The 20,112-nt window shown below is 37.1% G+C and overlaps 2 protein-coding genes across 2 annotated transcripts in view; one reads left to right on the top strand and one right to left on the bottom strand.

The window, feature by feature from the left end:
* Positions 1 to 12,961, bottom strand: part of adgra3 (adhesion G protein-coupled receptor A3) — a 52,669-nt gene extending 39,708 nt beyond the window's left edge. The window contains exons 1-2 of the mRNA XM_073859355.1: positions 11,865 to 12,961; positions 1,741 to 1,812 (exon numbers count right to left, since the gene is read on the bottom strand). Of these exons, the coding sequence (XP_073715456.1) occupies positions 1,741 to 1,812; positions 11,865 to 12,085 (293 nt within the window). The 5' untranslated portion in view covers positions 12,086 to 12,961. The remainder of the gene's footprint in view (positions 1 to 1,740; positions 1,813 to 11,864) is intronic.
* A 1,405-nt stretch (positions 12,962 to 14,366) lies between these two features.
* gba3 (glucosidase, beta, acid 3) lies at positions 14,367 to 19,901 on the top strand. Its single transcript, XM_073859354.1, has 4 exons — positions 14,367 to 14,590; positions 16,500 to 16,724; positions 17,107 to 17,906; positions 19,752 to 19,901. Exons 1-4 carry the CDS (start codon positions 14,515 to 14,517, stop codon positions 19,884 to 19,886), a joined length of 1,236 nt encoding a protein of 411 aa, XP_073715455.1. The 5' UTR covers positions 14,367 to 14,514; the 3' UTR covers positions 19,887 to 19,901.
* The last annotated feature ends 211 nt before the right edge of the window (positions 19,902 to 20,112 follow it).

Raw genomic sequence — 20,112 nt, 5'->3', positions numbered from 1 at the left:
CAAACTGTTATCAGAAAGTTTGTGTTAACAAGTCCACACATTTATTTATTTATTTAATATAATTGCAACATTTTGCTGTCATATAATCGCACAGGCTGACATCGCGATTGCGATGCGATTAATTGTGCAGCACTAACAACAATAATGTATTGTTTTCATGCACGGTAAACTTACTAGACAGATTTATTTTATTTTTTTACCACAGAAATAATTTCGGGGACATAAAATATTAAATTTTCAAAAATAAAACTTGTTCAAATGTTTTCAGTGTGTGTATCAGTTATTTTTTAACATTTCCATCTCATTTTAACAAAACCATGATAATATTGATAACCGTGATAACTACGGTCACTATAATCATGATATGAAATGTTCATACCGTCCCATCCCTAGTTTTCATGTGCACGTGAAATAAAAAAAACGCAATAGAAAAACTTTGTTTTTACTTCATCCCCGTTTGTGTAAATGTAGTCTAAATCATTTTCTTAAAAGAACATGTTCAGAACAACAGTCTTGATTATACAGTGAACTAAAATGAAAGTTTTGCACTCATTAGAAGTCGAGACCTGCTGTTCACCAAAATTTGTGGTTAGCCAATTCTTCTTTTGTCTGCATGTGCACACTGAAATCTACATATTTGTATGTGAAAGTGCAGACACAGAGAGCAACTGTAAATACAGCTCCTCAATGTACAGGGTCTAAATTTAGTGGTTGTAGCCGGGTGGGCTTAAACATCTGACCAGCACTGTGTTACATTGAGCGACACTGTATCCCCAGCGGAAGCGCAGGGCAGTAAGCCGATGCCAAGATAAGGCAATTGTTCGCTGCAGGCAACAGCTATAATTAACTTTCACTTGAACTGTCCCTCAGTATGAGGTCTCCAACAGCCTGATGGCCTTCACTCATACCACAAAAGAAAAATTACATCAATGTTTCCTTTCACTTTGGAAACACTGTGCTACAAGTTTTCTATGTTGCAGAAATAGAAGCAATAGGGCTGCAAGATATATAGAAATATCGAAACATGCACATTAGGGATGCACGATATATTGGTTGACATATCGTTATCGGCCGATAACTGCTTATTTTTAATATTATCGGTTATCGGTCTGATAGCAAAATTAGGCCGATAAATGAAAGCCGATAAATGATGGATTATTTTGGTTTGTTGAACCACTTCACTTGCTCATTGCTGGCCATGTGGAGCTTTGATTGGTGCTTTCTGTGACATAGCACGAAGATGACACGTTTTGCGGGCTTAAGAAGAGTATGGTAGTCTAGCGCAAAGACAAGATGTCCGCGGTCTGCGAGTTTTTCATTGTGAAAATAATATGAATATTTATCGGCTTATAGATATCGGTTATCGGCCCCCAAATTCAAAGAGTTATCGGCCAAAATTTTCATATCGGTGCATCCCTAATGCACATCTCAATATATTGCAGTGGTTTGCAATGACTTAAACGCTTCAAAAAGTTACAATTAATTAAAGTTGTAGCTTGATGTAGATAGATGGATGCTTTCTTTTCCCAGAAAGATGTGTGCTGTTTTTACATACATTTGAATGTAATTTAAGTTGATTTTACCAACTTAAAGCTTTATTGTTTTGCACACTGTATATATTATTATTTAGAAAGTTATCACATTTTTCTTCAATATCACATTTTTCTTCAATATCGTGCAGCCCTAAGAATCAAATACAATGGAACAAAATAGGAACAAAAAGGTACAATTTGAACTTACAATCTTTCCAGTGATGACAAACCGATGAAAGAGCCATTCAGAAGTTCCCTTATTTTGTTGTTGCTTAAAATCCTGTGAAAAACATAAGCATATATCAAAAATCAGGAAATCATTATGTATACAAAACCCTCTAATGTTCATGTTGTCAAGCATTTACAGCAGAAAAACAAGCATGCTTAATTATAACCCTGGGCTATTTGCTTGTTGGATTTGCTCATAAAGTAGCACAGACTTCTTTGCTCTTGTTGTATCAAACAACCATTTTCTTACAAAATGACTTGCAACACAATGAACAATTACATTACTGCCAGTGACATTACTAACACCAGCTGACAAGTCATGATACAAGTCTATAGGAGCGAAACATATTAGACAACAGTAGGCAGTCACAACAAGAAGTGCATTTTCTTTATAGACTGTGTTTGAGAAATTGGGAAAGCTACAAAGATTTGACAAATAGACAATTAACTAAATAATTCACTTACTTAATATACAGATCCTTTTTGATTACTGCTAACTAAGTCATATACATTAGTTCAGAAAAACACACTCTATGCAACCACCCAAGCTGACCACTAACTAGCTGAGCCATGGTCCCTTTAGGGAAGTCATGCCACTCAGCATTCATGCTTGCAACCCTTCCAGGGAGTTATTTCAGTCATGCAGACAACAATCCTATCTATTTGAATGGGAAACGCCAATATTGCTAAAATATCATGCTACACTTAAAATTAAACAACATATTTACGAACAACAATTAAACTTTATCAAAACATTTGTTTCTTAAGGCCGAAGTATAGTAATTTTTTTACGCATAGACGAGGGTCCGCATACAGTGCGTGTGACGCAATTTTCGTCATCAGAAAAATACGAGTACCATCTGATTTTTAAAACCTTGCGTACACAGTACGTGACGGTCTCGCTTCCACGTACAGGAGTATGTAGTATGTAGGCCCCAAGAGGTTTTGTAATTTGTTGCAATACGCAACAAATTACAAAACATCAGCGCACATGTACGAGTCAAATGAACTATGCTTTGCAAGACTGTGCGCATGGATAAAAACAGACTATAGACCAGGGTTCCCCAAATCTTACCCAGCAGAGCCTGAGCACTACAAAGTTTAGGTTCAGCCCTAATCAAACTTACCCACTTGTGATTTTCTAGTGATCATAAAGACCTTGATTAGCTTGCTCAGGTGTATTTGATCAGGGTTGAAGCTAAACTCTGCAGTGCTCGGGCAAAGATTTGGGGAACCCTGCTAGACGGTTTCATTAGACGCATGTGTGTTGTCGCCGTTATGCATCTGGTCGGAACTTTACTTCCAGTTTCTGTTTGTTTAATGGTCTGGCTAGTTGCTAAAATGAACTCTGGAACGAATACCTCATCAAAAATAACAAATGTTTTAGTTTCCTAAAGACGGGGAGACGCCGATCATGGATCACCACTATGTAAAAGGAGTTTTGGCAGCCAGTTTGTAGTTGACATTGTATACATTATAGTACACATTTCACACAGCAACGTTACCTCAATGTCATTTTTTATACACTTTAGCTATGAAATATCAACTAAGGTAATCTACTTTTTGTTTATTTAGCTTGTTAACAGAAATAACCTACTCTAAAAGGACTTTGTTGTTATTGATTCTTCTTAGCAAAGTTTACCGGAAGTTAATTGTGTTTCAAGAAAGCCGTTTGTTTAAGTTGTTATTGCTGAAACCATCTATACCCAGGGCTAAAACTGTGCTAAAAACACCTTTTTTAAGGTCTATTCAGCTACTGTGCATACACACAGGTTGGCTAACGACTTACAAAACATTCCCCCAGAGAATCAGCAGTCTTTATCAATTGATAATTGTCTCTTTTTACTAAAAGGCAGGACTTCTGGCACCAGAGCGGCCATATTGAGCATTGCACTTCCCCCATTTATAGTAATGGCAGTGGCAGTGCTCAATCTTGTTATATCTATAATCTTTGGCTGAGATGAACTCTGAGCAGAACTCTGCTGGCTCGGGCACGTACCCGAAAATCTGTTTTGATAAACTGGCACTAAACACAGTCTTTGCCATCTTACATCTGATATACAAGAGCGCAAACAGCTGTAACAAATCAATAAAAAAAAACATCACATTACTGAAATTGGCTTTTGTGCATTTTGCATTTTCAGGGTCAACTCACTGTGGCCTATTGTGAAACAAAAAACAATTATCTATAAAGTCAGATGATGTATAATTTCACTATTTTTGGAAATAGAGTTTATATTTTTATGTTTTTTTTGTTTTCCAAATCCAAAATAAAGGGTAATATCTTCTGCATGTCTCCTCCATTTTGTAAATCAGTGGTTAACAGTCATGTCCATTTCAGATGAAACACCACAACATTTGTGTTTGACTGTTGCAAGTACGGTTTCACCGGATGCGGTCGCTTGCGCTCACAACCCCTTATCCACAGGTCTCAGGCAGATTGTTATTACGGGCTGTTGAGGGGTGACTTTATTACAAGCTTGGCCTGCTGAGACAGCCTCCATTTTTCCTGGCTTTCCAAACACAAACAGTTCCTAAGCTTTCCTCACTTTAGCAGAATGTACATCTTCAAACTCCAGATGTGCTGAGCATTAAGAAAGAGGTATTTCAGGTCTGCCACAGCACTGAGAAGACACTTTTGCAAAACCTGAGTCAACACGAAATCAAATTCACCCCATTTTACTTTTTTAATAGGCATTCCTGGTCTTATTGTGCATTAATCCGCACATTATTCCAAAGAAAATAAAATGCTAATCTTTGTAATCTTTCAACAAAACGTAATGATTCGCCATAGAAACAACTTCCTTTTTCAGATTCATCCAAAACGTTCCAACAGTGTTTTTCAGATGAGGAGTAGACCTTCCAAACTGGACAAAAACTCTAACTAACAATTTACAATCCAATTAATTTCAAAAGGGATAATGGGTTGAAAATGGGTTGTGAATGTTGATGTTGTAAATACAGCTTGCTGCATGTTTGGTTGATTTTAGAACTGAAATGACACCAGCCCTGCCTAAAAAAAATTTGTACACAATTTTCAGATAAATACACATGTGGTAAAGATTATTATAAGGAAATCATATATTTAATGATTCTTAATATTATTCGTAATATTTATTAATACTCCCAATACAGAGTCTTAAAGGGATAGTATCCTCCAAAATGAAACTCATTTACTCACTCTGATGTTGTTAAAAACCTGTATACATTTCTTTGTTCTGATGAACACAAAGGAAGATATTTTAAGGAATGTTTGTAACCAAACCATTCGTTAGCCCCATTTACATACATAGTTGGAAAAAATAATACAATGGAAGTGAATGGGGCTCACGAATGGTTAGATTACGAACATTCCTCAAAATATCTTCCTCCGTGTTCATCAAAACAAAACAGAGAAATTTATACAGGTTTGTTACAACATTAGAGTGAGTAAATGATAACAGAAATTTCATTTTTGGGTGAGCTATCCCTTTAATGTGTAACAAAATATTTTGTTGAATTCACCCACTAGAGAACATCTGAATAAAGTGTAAGCATTACTATAAAACAACAACTTTAATCTTTACTTTTTCTTTTCTTAAAGGACAAGTTCAGTATTTTACACTTAAAGCCCTGTTTTCAGATTGTTTATGATGAAATAGAACGGTTTGACTGAAATTTCGACATATGCGGCTGCCCCGAGAATTTTCGGGTGTTTGTTGTTTTACCTCCCACCTCTACAATGCCTATATAGGTGCACCGGAACAATCCTTCCTAAAATGCATTAAACTTTCATTTACAAAGACGTGACACTCATCGAGTGGTCAGGGGTGTTCACTGATATGCACACACAAAAATCGCTGCAAAAGACGCATTCCAACAGGTTTTATCGTAGTTTTGTCCAACTCCATTGACGGTACGGTATTACTCAGTGCCGGGAACTTTGTTTGTATTCTTGCAATTGGCAAAGGCGGATTATCGCCACCAACTGGGCTGGAGTGTCTATTATTCAAGCTCTAAGCGGAAGAATATACGGTTGTGAGGCGTTTGAAAAAATAGGTCCACAAATTTACAACGAATGCTAAAACACCTGTTGGAAAGCATCTTTTGCAGCGATTTTTGTGTGAGCATATCAGTGAACACTCCTGACCACTCGGTGAGTTTCACGTCTTTGTAAACGAAAGTTTAATGCATTTTAGGAAGGATTGTTCCAGTGCACCTATACACCCATTGTAGAGGTGGGGGCTGATACAACAAACACCCGCAAATTCTCGGGCCAGCCACATATGTCGAAATTTCAGTCAAAACCGTTCTATTTCATCATAAACAATCTGAAAACAGGGCTTTTTAGTGTAAAATACCGAACTTGTCCTTTAACGCCATGCCAGCTATGGCTTTATTATTTATTTTTTATTATTATAAAAAATAAAAATAAGTAAAAAAAACTAAAAACTGTAAGACTGCATTTGGATTTACTTGGTTAGGTAAATACAACAGGCTCCTTACAGAAGTAGATGTAATATAATCCAGTATTTACAAATAGTGGATTTATTTTAAAGAGTTTTTTCCGGGTAGATAACATTTATATGAGAGTTTTAAGTGTCATAGATGCTCATTTAAACTGTAATATACTATATCTGATGTTTTTCCTCATATCACAGTCAATTGCAGGCGTGTTTCTTCACATTTTCGTTCTGGGCAACCTTCATTTTGACATTCAGAACTAAATTCCCTATGATGATATATGTCTGAGAACAATTGACATTTGTAGAGAAGAAACATTCACACAAACACTGCCTTGTGACTCTGAATAGTCAAGATAAGATAAGAATGACAGAAATTCATCAGCATAGTAAACTCCTAGCTGAATGTTTTTGCATCATCGTCTAAATATTTCTCATAATAACAACTGACACACATGACCTTCTACTAGGCCTGCAGAATTAATCGAAAAACTAACCGGGATTACAATTACGGGTGAAGCAGCACAATCGCCAAAAGCCTCAATTACAGCGGTCCATTTATACTCCATTAAGCAGTATGTTTGGGCACCAAATACTGTGGGGAATCAGAGATTTTAAAATTGATAACTTGATGTGTCCTTTAGCCATTCATTTTGGATATTTATTTACAACATACCCATTATTATTTGTTATTTACATTATAATATATTTAGTTTTGGATGTTTGGAATACCGTGCATCTGCTTCACAGAAAGTTATAAAACATTTAAAAACTTTTTTAAAATCTATTACTCGTCAATAATAATCGCAATTACAATATCACAACAAATATTCACCAATAAACCAACCTCAAGGCATTTTGTGGTATAGTCACAAAATATGGATTTATTTATTTGTGCTCATGTACACTACTTTCTATTGAGCACGAAGTGTGTCACTCAGCACGGATTTCAATACATTACCATTGTCCAGGAAAATCGAGTCCATGAACACGAATAACTAAATGAAAATTTCATGACTGCAGTACACCATGAAGTGCCTTGAGATTGGATGGTTAAACAGCTTCTACATGGTTTAGTCAACACTTAACTTATATTATTTTTAGAAGTCATCTACAAACAGAGCTAACAGATTTCTCATGTATTTGTACATTAGGTCTTCCGTAAATTTATCATTCAGTGAAGTAAAACTAATAACAGGTTTGACATGTATATCTTGTGGTCAGGTGATTTTTATGGGGGTGTGGACCACATTAAATAAATAGCCATTCCCTGATTGCATACCTGTGATAACCACTTTATCAGTGGACAGGACGTTACAGGAAAGTAAACAGTCAAATTAGCGTCTGGCACCCGTAGGTCTCCTAATGCTGGAGACAGATGGTGAAGATACAACCTTATCTTGAATGACCCAGTAACCAAACTACAAATAACACCACTATAAAGTGAAGATGGGTGGTTATATTGGATTTGATCTAAATTTTAAGTGTCTGTCCTTTAATATTAAATATAAAATTTTACTGATATAGGGGCGGTTTCCTGGACAGGGCTTATCCTAGTCCCAGACTTAAATGTATGTTTGAGCTGCCTTAATTTAAAAACATCTTGCACTGACATATCTTACATACATCAATGACATTGGTTTGTCCCAAGATGCATACCCCTGTGATGTTTTTGGTCAGGTATGTTTGTTAAAGCTACTTAAATGTAGCCCCTTAATATTATAATATTTGGAAATAAAAATGTATGTAAAAACAAAAAGGGAGATAAACGGCCAATACCAAATATTTAAGATGAAAGAACGCTATGTCTCAGTCTAATAAGACACATTAAGAATAAAAATACAATGGCAATCCCAATTCCCAATATATGCCTTCATAAAGAAAATAGAAGGTGCCAGCAAACAAATGTGATTAAGTGTACAACATTCACAAATACATTTGAGGCTAAATGTTTGTGAAGAATAATTTGTATTAATTTTTTTTTTGTTACAAATTTTGCATGTTTAAATATTTTAAAATGTGCTCCAAATATTCGTCATCAAACGATTTGGCCGAAAATAGCAAAAAAAAAACGTTTTTCTGTGTCTTCCGAAGAAGAAAAAAGACTAGATTTTACTGAATAATAACAAAATTGACGCAAACAAACAGAAACCACCTTAGAATGAAAGGCATGCATGCTTTAAAAATCCAGCAAACATTTTTGCATTTTAAAGTGTCTAACAAAAGATGCTTTTTTGCTATATTTTCGGCCAAATAGTTTCGGATGCCAAACAGTGCATCCCTAAAATTTTTATCTATTGTTTTCTATTTTCCTTCTAACCGTGGGTTCACCCCAGCTGCGTTTAAGGCGTCAGATTCGCGTCTACCGCATCTAGTTTGTCGCTTGAACATTTTGAGTTTACTCGCTTCATTCGCGCATGAAATTCTAGTCATCGAGACATGGACGCGGAAATTTGCGTCATGGGAGGGGGTTTTGCGTCTCCACTCGCTTCCTGTAATCACGTCACTACTAGAGCAAGCTCCTGATTGGTTAACGCGGCGCGTTTTTCCACCAAAATTAAAAAAATTTCCAACCTGCACGTTGCCGCGGCAACGCTCAATTCACGCCATTTGCGCGAACTAGACATGCGAATGAGGCGGAATTGCATCTACAGCACCGCACTAAACGCCTCATTCACGCCGCGACACCTCCTTTACATTAACATTGAAATCACTCGCGCTTGACGCCTCTACAGCAGCTGGTGTAAACGCAGCATAAGTCAGCTATAAAAGTTTCTTCATTACTTTTAACAAATTAGGAATTTCAATACCAAGTTGTCTTTCTACAGTTACCAGGTGTGCTTTGGGGAGAACAACTCTATCCAGGTGTAGCTTTCAACAGTTCCCTATGAGAAACACAAGCTCTACAACTGAGCTCACATAAAAAGACAGCTGCACACACACTATATACAGTACACACACACAATATCCTTTTACAACAGATACTAAGATACTAGATCTTTACCCAAGTATTTAACTTTCCTAAAGCATTTACAGGAAATAGCAGCAGTCATTAAACCATTCTAAAACAACTCCAATTCCAAGCATAATAGCAGCTCGAGTGTTTCGACGAGCAGAAAAGCCAAAATATTAAAGAAAGAAAACTAAAGTGCACCAGTGTTAACTTCCATCCTGCACAAGTCACTTTTATAGTTTTTATACTCAAAATGGGAGGCTGACGGATGAATTTTGAGATCCTACAAATCTGAAATGAGCAGTTCCTAAAACCCTGCAGGGAATGCATGCCATTTCTTTCATCAGTTTTTCTTAAACTATTGACAACTGTCTCACTTGCCAGTTAAAAGTTCACGAGGTTTACTACAGGGGAGCACTTCCTAAACATAAACCTGCCAACCCCACATGCATGTGTGGGGTAAAGGGATTCCCGTACCAGGCTCCAGAAGGTAATTGATTTTTAGGGTCAAAGAGGGTCTCCAGTAGGTCCAGTAGGAAGCAGCAATGGCACATTCATTCACCATCTGTCTACGGTCAAGCCCTTCACAGGAGAAACCAAAAAAACATCATCCAAAAAACAGGACTATAGTCAGCAGTCCATGAATACTCCAAACTTTGTGAACGTGCTACGCCCATGTGCCTCTTTCCTTACTGTAACTGAGACAAGTATATGTTTAGATTGCCCATTGTAATGTTAAGACTTCCTGTACAGACCAAATAACCTGACACTGCTGATTTTTAATTACCCTTCTGACTCACGTGGACCAACTTACAAACTTCAAAGGTTTACCACAATAGGACATTGAGAAACACAAGTAAACCATCACAATGACTGACCATATTCTCAATCCAAGTTCATGTTTAAGGTGTACATTACAGTCCGAAAGCGTTTTAAAACAGCAGCACTAAATCTATCAACGGTGTATGCTATCGCTGTTTATTTCCCCCAGGTCAAAGTCTCTGCTTCCACTCTTTCCTGTTTTCAGTGCGTACTCTGCACGTCCACATGAAGAAAGACGAAAGTAGCATTCAGGCATTTTGGACATGCATGACGTCCATCTCTGAAAGACACCATCACGTGGACAGCTTTTCATTTAGACCCTGATAATGCTGAACAAACAGCCACACACAGAGCACAAAGGGAAGCTAAGCCACTTTGAAAATTGAAGCCGTTTTGCTTGCAACGTTGATTATGAAATACTTGTATCATTACATTTACAGTATACACCTTTATGACCCCTGACATACAGTATGAATTAGGGATGCATAATAATTGTTCCCGATTAATAGCGGAATAAAACTTTTTGTTTACATCATATATGTGTGTGTGAACTGTGTATAATAACATGTGTACCTACATTTGTATATTTATGTATAATTATATATAATATATAAATATAAATACTTAATATATAAATATATATTTTTTATAAGAATTATACATGCATGTGTGCATTATTATTATACACAGTTCACACACATATATGATGTAAACAAACACTTTTATTCTGCTATAGATTAATTGCGATTAATCGTTATTAGGGCTGGGCGATTTTTTTTTTTTCGATTAATCATTTTTATTTATGTGGTCGATTCAAAATCGATTCTCAAAGGCCACGAATCTATTTTTTTTCATATTTCCGCAAACATTGAACCTAAGATTAACATTAATCTAATACTTCTCCACTCGACTGTTCTGACTTTTTTCAGCATACATTTTCGTCTTGCATCAAAATTGTATTGTATTTAACATAATTGTATGCATTTGAAAATTAGAGATGGGTTCTGTTTTAAAATTCCCAAGTGTACCTAAAATAAGGTTAATATACAGGTTTGTGGCTCTTAATTTCTTTTTATTTATTACCCTTGTAAACTTATGTTCACTGTTCTTTTTTTATAAATATAGTATTTGTATTAAATCTATTTGTATTAAATCTATATTCATTGAGTTGAATCGAGTATAAAAATCTATCCGAGACAAGCAGGCGGTGTCTTTATAAATCTGGTTTTACGGTGACAAACCCCTTTAACTCAAAAATTTACATTAACAGCGTTATTTTAAATGTCAAATATCCACCACAGGCGAGTGAAGTAGACTAGATACCTCATTGCATTAACAAACTATGGGTTCAGATATGCATTCATAAACATCAATTAACTACTCACACCCTTATTTAATATATACATTGGTATAAAGCCTTCTTTTTTTTTTTTTTTTTGCACATTTATAAGATAAAACAGTGTTATGGATGTCCCATTTCTCTGTTACGGATGTGACAATTCTGAAATCTGTGCTTACAAAACTGAAAAAATAATTTTATTTTTTTGTTAAACTTGACCCTGTATGGCTATTTGACATCTGAGATTTAATTATGGTTAAAACATTTAACTTAGTTAAAACTTTCTGTTAGAATGAATGAATAGATTTAATGCTTTTAAAGGAAACCTTAATGGCCCCTGTGGGTCTCTATAGGTTGAGTAAATATTGAATTGGGGGGAGTTTATCAGGCAGATGGGAACCAGTAGAACATCATTAAATATTACTGTAAAAGGCCCAAAAATGGTACAAAAGAGTATTTGTTAACTATTAAAATGTGTATTGTTTTTCAGTAGGTATAGTCTGGGCTGTAATGAAAGACATAAGCATGTTAAATGAGTGTTGACTTACAGTGAGACTGTCCTGTTAGGGAATGATTCAGGGGGTGGCACCTGATGGAGCTCCATATTACTGCAGACCACCTTCCTGTCCAGCGTGGCCCCGGACGGAGGGCTTTTCCCAGCGCTTCTGGAGCGCTCATCATATGATTTACATTCAGATGATCCCAAAGAGTTCACGCCTCCAAACAGCACGAAAGCCAAGAGCAGGACGCCAAGAGCGCCCACCGACATTACTCCTTTCTCTTAAAATTCACACGCGAGGGTGAATTCGATTTGCATATAAATATCCCAGAATTCCGTTCGGCGTCCTTATCAAAACACCACCTTTCGATATGCGTGCCAGTTATTATTAGCCATTAAACAGTCAGAGACTCGAGACGACAGTTTTAAGTCATAGTCAAAGTACTGACCTCGACAAGGCGTCGACAAAACGTTACCAAAGCGATTTATCGTCAAATCCACATTAAACAGTCCCACGGTCTTTGTTTTCCAAGAGCTCGCGCTCCATTCCGTCTCCAGCTTTTCAAGGCAAGTCGACTGCACGGCAAGTTTTCAGCGTTTCGCACGAATGAACCACTGATATAATGCCTCTCAAAGTCGTTACATTTTCTTTGTTGCCAGTGAGTGTGGAAATCTCGCCTCTCCATTTGAATAAGCTGCAGCCATCCCGAGAGATAACAGTCTCACAAACTTAAGCAAATTCGACTGTAAACTTTTCTCATTGCAGGTTTGACTCGGTACGACAGGCTCCGAAAGAAAACGTGACTCGCGACACGGTTAATTGCGGTAGTCTCTTGAACAAATCAGTGTTATAAAGTTATATCCGCAAGCCGAACAATAAAAGCAATTTGGAAAACTGAAGGCGTAAAGTTGCGCTCTACTTTAAGATTGTTCCATATGCGCTTCAATGCAGTCACCAATCGGGACGGAAAGGACACTCTTCCAGAGATACAGGCTGATAGTGTACTCCGAAGGAAAAAGTGGATCCTGGAAGTCAGTGAGAGGGTAAAACCGTGGATATATTCAGTCCATAGAGAAGTGTAGCATGTTCTATGAGCCCGAGGCTTCAGGTTCCATTTCCTCCCGTGACGTCATCCCTGGTTTGGTATCCAATGCGTGCTGCTGCTCCGCATTACCTTTGGGAGAATTGAAATGTGTCATTTATAAAATGTGAATTAAACTCTTCGCTTCGAGGCATATTTTCCTTTTTCCAACAGTAACCACGCTGTTGAACCTATTGGTAACTTTTTATTTACAAGAATAAAAATATCTTAACATTTCGCCTAAATTTTACATTTTTCTTGCTGGAATTTCCCACGCTGTATATTCATAAAAAGTAAAAGAATAACACATTTGTTATGAATTATGATATTATTTTTCTGTTGATAATGATATACTATTATTGTTCCTTTTTCCTTTTATTATTTATTATTGTGTTTACATTTAGTTTTTCTACATGCTCTTTGTATCTTTATGCAGTGCTGCTCTCTACTTTGCAATAAAAGAGCATCTGCTGCAGGGAATTCCAGTTAACTGTGGTTCAGCTTTCCTGAATGTATTATTAAATCTTCTGAAATCAACATTTCAGCTAAAAATAGTAAATAGTTAAGAAAATAATAAATTAGTAAAGTTCTAATGAGGGTTAGTCATTAACAGAAAGGTATAACATAACATGTTAAGATGTGACCACAGTCTTGGGTTTGGCATGAAAACAATTTTCAAAAATATTGAAAATATTTTCCAATTATTTGAAATGAAATGTTTTTTTAATAATATTTCAACATTTTCTAATTTCCAATTACAGGCATTTAGTTACTATATAATCCCTAAAAGTACTTTTTGCAAATACATTTTACAAATACATGACAATTTAGTCACAATTCAATAAACTTTTTTGGCTAAAATAGAAATAAAAAGCTGTATACAGAAACTGACCAATTTCTGCAGTTTCTGCATTAAAGTTTTTTTTAAGGTTCTGCAACACAATACTGAAGGATCATTGAGCCATTGTTCCCATTTGTTTTTGTGGCCCTCACAAAAGGGACTCTTCACACGGCACTACAAACAAGTTAAGACTGGTTGGGAGTAGTAAAAAAGCTGTAGTCTGGCTCCCTTCATAGAAAAATACATTGTGTGTTGTGACAGAAAGTCGAGTGTAGATGTTTTTGTTTTGTATTGTAGCATCAGTCTTCCTCATACAGATTAAAGTCAAAGGTCTTTCAACCTTGGGCTATTTGGTTTTCATTCATGTTTTCTATTTTTTTAGTTTCAGTATCTTAGAGATTTCTTGTATGACATTGATTTGCCTAAAACCACATGTTTACATATCCTTATAAAAACAACACCCAATTCGTCACCAATAAACATGAACCTTCATCACCAAAAAATTCTAATTTCCCACCAGTCTCTCAACACCCTTCGTAAATCATTCCCAAAACATTTTAGTTTAGCAACAACGCATCGTGGAGGTTGCGTAATGACATCACGCGCAGTGCGTGATGACGTACACGTCGCACTACATAAAGCGGAACTTTTCGAAAGCCAAAGTGCATGCAGAAGAAGAGATAGTGAAATAGGAGAATATTATTAAGTGCTTAATAATTCAGTTTAACAGTGCGTTAACATTGTGAAGCTGTCATTAAATAATCATTCTTTTAAATATGTCGGCTCTAGATGTTAACGCATTTCCAAGCGACTTTGCATGGGGAGCTGCGACATCTGCTTATCAAATTGAAGGTAAAATGTATGCTCGTGATCAAAGGTATGGTTTACTGTAGTAGTAGATAACTAAAGTGAACTGTGAGATAACTAAAACATCGCGGTTGTCATGTTTAGCACTAACGTGGAAGGAATAAGAATCAAAATAGCCAATCTCACAATACAATACTTTAGTATATACTTTGGTATTTACTATAGTTTACTGTTTTAAATTGTATGCTGTAGTATCATTAATGTTATATACTAAAGTATTCCGTAGGGTTAACTATAGTAAATTGAAAAACTAGTAAATCTTGAACCTAATATTATGGTGAGATTTAAAACACTGTAGTATCTTTAAATTTTACTACAGTTTGCTACAGTAAAATATTAAAGTAAACTTAACTAGCCAAAAGTTCCCTGGTATTTCAACTTATTAATCAATTTAGAAATAATATCTTGATGTGTTCATTCAGTTTAAAATAAATTATTATGTTGGCTCGAGAAAACCAACATACTGTTGTTTCTCTTCAACTTTTTATTATTCTGGTAGTAAAATTATCAATTGTAACTCCTCTTAAGGGGTGTGCACACCAAACGCGTCTGAAAATGGCAGGGGGACGCCGACTGTAGGCGCTTGCCAGCTTTTTTCAGAGGAGCGCTTTTGTTGCTATGATACTTCTGCTTTGTTTATCAGTCGTTGAACAATGCTCCGGTTGGTTGTTGTGATATTTGTCCCGCCCCTCCTCCACTGTGATTGGACGGCCGAGTGAGAAGTGACATTGATGAGCTGAGCTTTTCACCCAAAGTTGAATATTTTTCAACTCTCGGTGCTCAGCGTGGACAAAACGCTCCAGATACTTGTGTTTTTAAAAAGCTCAGCGGAAACAATTAAAATACATATGCCGGCCGCCGCTGTAAACGATTTGGTGTGCACAACGTTACCTTAGAGCTTTGAAGCTACAGCTACCAACTTTGCACAAATCTGAAAAACTGGTCTGAATTTAGTTGCTTTATGTTTTCGAAGGGATCGGACTTACTAAGGGATCGGTTCTCCTAAACCGGACGAAACCAAATAATTCCATAGACTTACATTAATAGAATGTTCAGGTTGAATGTTTGTTTTAAATTTCAGCTGTCAACTCTTACGCTACATACACACCAAATCAGGTTACTCGCTCTAGATTACTTGCGGAATTTAACTTTGTGTCAGGCAAATTTTTTGCTTGAGTTAAATACTTTTAACTTGGGCGAAAGCGCGTTTGAGGTGAATAACGCGTGTTTTCGCGGCAAACGCACCGGCCATATTGCGTCACTCGCATTGCCCTGCGCATGGACATGTCTGGTCACGTCTTTGCATTGACTTTGTATATAATCTACTTGCGCAAATCGTTGAACTTGCGTTTGGTGTCTATGCCCCATTACACACACACACATACAGTACATTCAAAAAGCCTCTCTCTTTTTCTTTCACAAACAAACATGCACAAACCCTAGACGTGCACGAATATGACAAAAATCATACTTGCAAAGTTGCAATTATTCACTTTGATATTGTAATTGTGATTTATAATTGCAGATTAGTTTTATAACTTTATGTAAAGCAGCTGCAATTCTAAACATCCAAAACTAAATAATATAATGTAAATCACAAATAATTATGTGAGTTATGGTGTTAGTAAAAAATCCAAAATGAATGCCTAAAGGACATGTCAAGTTATGAATTGTAAAATTTCTGATTGACCACTGTATTTGGTGCCCAAACATACTGGCGCACACAACACAACACATACAAACACATAATAGGTTTTTATACATTATTGGGGACTTTAAGGTTAGATGCTGTGATTCTATGCATTGTTACATAATCAGAAAGCAGTATACAAATTATAGAAGTGTTTAAGAAATTTCCAAAAACTCAATTTAGTTTTTTTAAACGATCTTACAGGGGCCTGGAATATGGATGGTAAAGGGCCAAGCACATGGGACACATTCTGTCATGCTAAAGGAAAGGTGTTTGAAGACCAGACTGGAGATGTAGCCTGCAACAGCTATCAACTTTGGGAAGAGGACCTAAAATGTATCCAGCAGCTTGGCCTCACACATTATCGTCTGTCTATATCCTGGGCACGGATCCTTCCTGACGGCACCACAAATCATGTCAATCTGAAAGGTGCTCCTTATGAAACTGCACAGTGTGTGGGGTCCAGAAAGTCAAATACCAAAGCCAAAGTCTCATGGGTTTACATTTGTGCAAACAATTGATGATTCTGTAAAAGCTACTTTGAAATGTTAACTTTTATGAGTCGCAAACTTTGTTAAATGATTATAGAAGTCTTTAAGTAAAACCGGTAAAGGTTTTTTTTCATCTTTAAAAAAAAAAAGTTTGCAACAATGCTTTACACAAAATATAGACGTATTGGAAGATATATAAAAAAAATAAAATGCATAATATAAAAGTCTGAGTAAAATATTTAGAACACTCTTCTGACATTTGTTAAAACAGTTTATAGTTACTTTCCTATGTATTTGACCTTAATTTCTTTCAATTTTAGGTGTGGACTACTACAACAAAGTGATTGATAATTTGATCGCTAGTGATGTTACCCCTATGGTCACGTTGTGCCACTTCGACTTACCTCAAGCCTTAGAGGACTGTGGAGGATGGCAATCAACAGAGATTGCAGACATCTTCGAAAGTTACGCCAGGTTTTGCTTTAAGAATTTTGGAGACAGAGTTAAACTTTGGATCACAATAAACGAGCCCTATGTTTATGCCAAACTAGGCCATGAAGATGGCATCCTTGCTCCTGGGATCAAGGAGCCAGGAATATCAGCCTACTTGGTGGGTCATAACATGCTGCGGGCCCACGCCAAGTCCTGGCATAGTTATAATTCAGATTTTAGACATTTACAAGGAGGGCAAGTATCTATCGCCCTTAATAGCGACTGGGCAGAACCATTGGATCCTGGCTGTCCTAAGGATGTCGCAGCCACAGAGCGATACTTGGCCTTCTCTTTGGGTTGGTTTGCGTGCCCTGTGTTTGGCACGGGAGATTACCCAGAATCCATGAAGTCTAGGATTGAGGCTAGGAGTTTGGAATTGGGATACAACCAGGGCCCACGACTCCCTCGGTTCTCTAAAGACGAGCCGTCGCCGCTGGGCACAGCTGATTTCTTTGCACTGAACTACTATACGTCTCGAAAAGTAAAAAATCTGAATGGTGCTCGTGAGCTCAGTTTTACTGGTGACCAAGGGGCAGAAGGTGTTATTGATCCCTCTTGGCCCATAAGTGGGATCTTCTGGCTGGCTGTTGTCCCTGACGGATTGCGGAAGTTGTTAAAATATATAAAGGTACTTCAAAGGTCAATGGATTGACATACAGTTTGAGATTATTTTTCAGGTTTACAGAGAGTGATTGCCAAAATGTGCTCCCGTGTATAGCTCAGTGACACCAAAGATCATGGGTTCGAACCCAGGGAAGACAAACATTTTTTATACAGTGGGGCAAAAAAGTATTTAGTCAACCACCAATTGTGCAAGTTCTCCCACTTAAAAAGATGAGAGGGGCCTGTAATTTTCATCATAGGTACACTTCAACTATGAGAGACAAAATGAGGAAAAAAATCCAGAAAATCACATTGTCTGATTTTTTTAAGAATTTATTTGCAATTTATGGTGGAAAATAAGTATTTGGTCAGTAACAAAAAAAACAAGATTTCTGGCTATCAAAAACCTGTAACTTTTTCTTTAAGAGCATCCTCTGTCCTCCACTTGTTACCTGTATTAATGGCACCTGTTTGAACTTGTTAAAAGACACCTGTCCACAACCTCAAACAGTCAGACTCCAAACTCAACTATGGCCAAGACCAAAGAGCTGTCAAAGGACACCAGAAACAAAAAAATTGTAGATCTGCACCAGGCTGGGAAGACTGAATCTGCAATAGGTAAGCAGCTTGGTGTGAAGAATTCAATTGTGAGAGCAATTATTAGAAAATGTAAGACATACAAGAACACTGATAATCTCCCTCGATCTGGGGCTCCACGCAAGATCTCATCCCATAGGGTAAAAATTATCACCAGAATGGTGAGCAAAAATCCCAGAACCACATGGGGGGACCTAGTGAATGACCTGCAGAGAGCTGGGACCAAAGTAACAAAGGCTACCATCAGTAACACACTATGCAGCCAGGGACTCAATTCCTGCAGTGCCAGATGTGTCCACCTGCTTAAGCCAGTACATGTCCGGACCCGTCTGAAGTTTGCTAGAGAGCATTTGGATGATCCAGAAGAAGAGTGGGAGAATGTCATATGGTCAGATGAAACCAAAACATAACTTTTTGGTAGAAACTCAACTTCTTGTGTTTGGAGGAGAAAGATGCTGAGTTGCATCCAAAGAACTCCATACCTACTGTGAAGCATGGGGGTGGAAACCTCATGCTTTGGGGCTGTTTTTCTGCAAGGGGACCAGGACGACTGATCCGAGTTAAGGAAAGAATGAATGGGTCCATGTATCGTGAGATTTTGACTCAAAACCTTTCGTCAGCAAGGGCATTGAAGATGAAACGTGGCTGGGTCTTTCAGTATGGCAGTGATCCCAAACATACCGCCCGGGCAAAGAAGGAGTGGTTTCGTAAGAATAATTTCAAGGTCCTGGAGTGGCCTAGCCAGTCTCCAGATCTCAACCCCATAGAAAATCTTTGGAGGGAGTTGAAAATCTGAGTTGCCCAGCGACAGCCCTAAAACATCACTGCTCTAGAGGAGATCTGCATGGAGGAATGGGCCAAACTACCAGCAACAGTGTGTAAAAACCTTGTGGAGACTTACAGAAAACGTTTGATCTCTGTCATTGCCAACAAAGGGTATATAACAAAGTATTGACATAAACTTTTGTTATTGACCAAATACTTATCTCCACCATAATTTACAAACAAATTCTCAAAAAAATCAGACAATGTGATTCTCTGGATCCTTCTCTCATTTTGTCTCTCATAGTTGACGTGTACCTTTGACAAAAATTACAGGCCTCTCTCATCTTTTTAAGTGTGAGAACTTGAACAATTGGTAGCTGACTAAATACTTTTTTGCCCCACTGTACCTTGTAATGTGCTGGAAGTCGCTTTGGATAAAAGCGTCTGCAAAGTGCATACAATATAAAATGTAAATTAATCAAACAATTTATATTTGCTTTTTTTACAGGACACTTATACCAGTCTGCCCATCTATATCACAGAAAATGGCTTTTCGCAGAGTGGGCCGGTTCAAAAAGAAGATGATGACCGGTGTACTTTTTATTACGACACACTGCAGGAAGTAGGCAAAGCTATTGTATGATTATGCAACACCGCAGAAGGTCTAATACATTTTTGTTGGGTTATTATTAATATTAAGTTAAACATTAACAGTTTTCCTGCAACTTCACTGGTAGCATTATGTGTATCTTGCAGCCTTGAGACGCTAGCTAATGGCATTATATGTATAGATGTACATGTAATACTGAAAAAACTGAACTGAGCTCTATGCTGAGGATGATCTGAATCATGTGTCTGTTTTCCAGCTA

The sequence above is a fragment of the Misgurnus anguillicaudatus genome, chromosome 21 (genome assembly GCF_027580225.2).
Source record: "Misgurnus anguillicaudatus chromosome 21, ASM2758022v2, whole genome shotgun sequence".
Lineage (NCBI taxonomy): Eukaryota > Metazoa > Chordata > Actinopteri > Cypriniformes > Cobitidae > Misgurnus > Misgurnus anguillicaudatus.
Note: the sequence above shows the minus strand (reverse complement) of the source record. Positions and strands in the feature narration are given on the sequence as shown.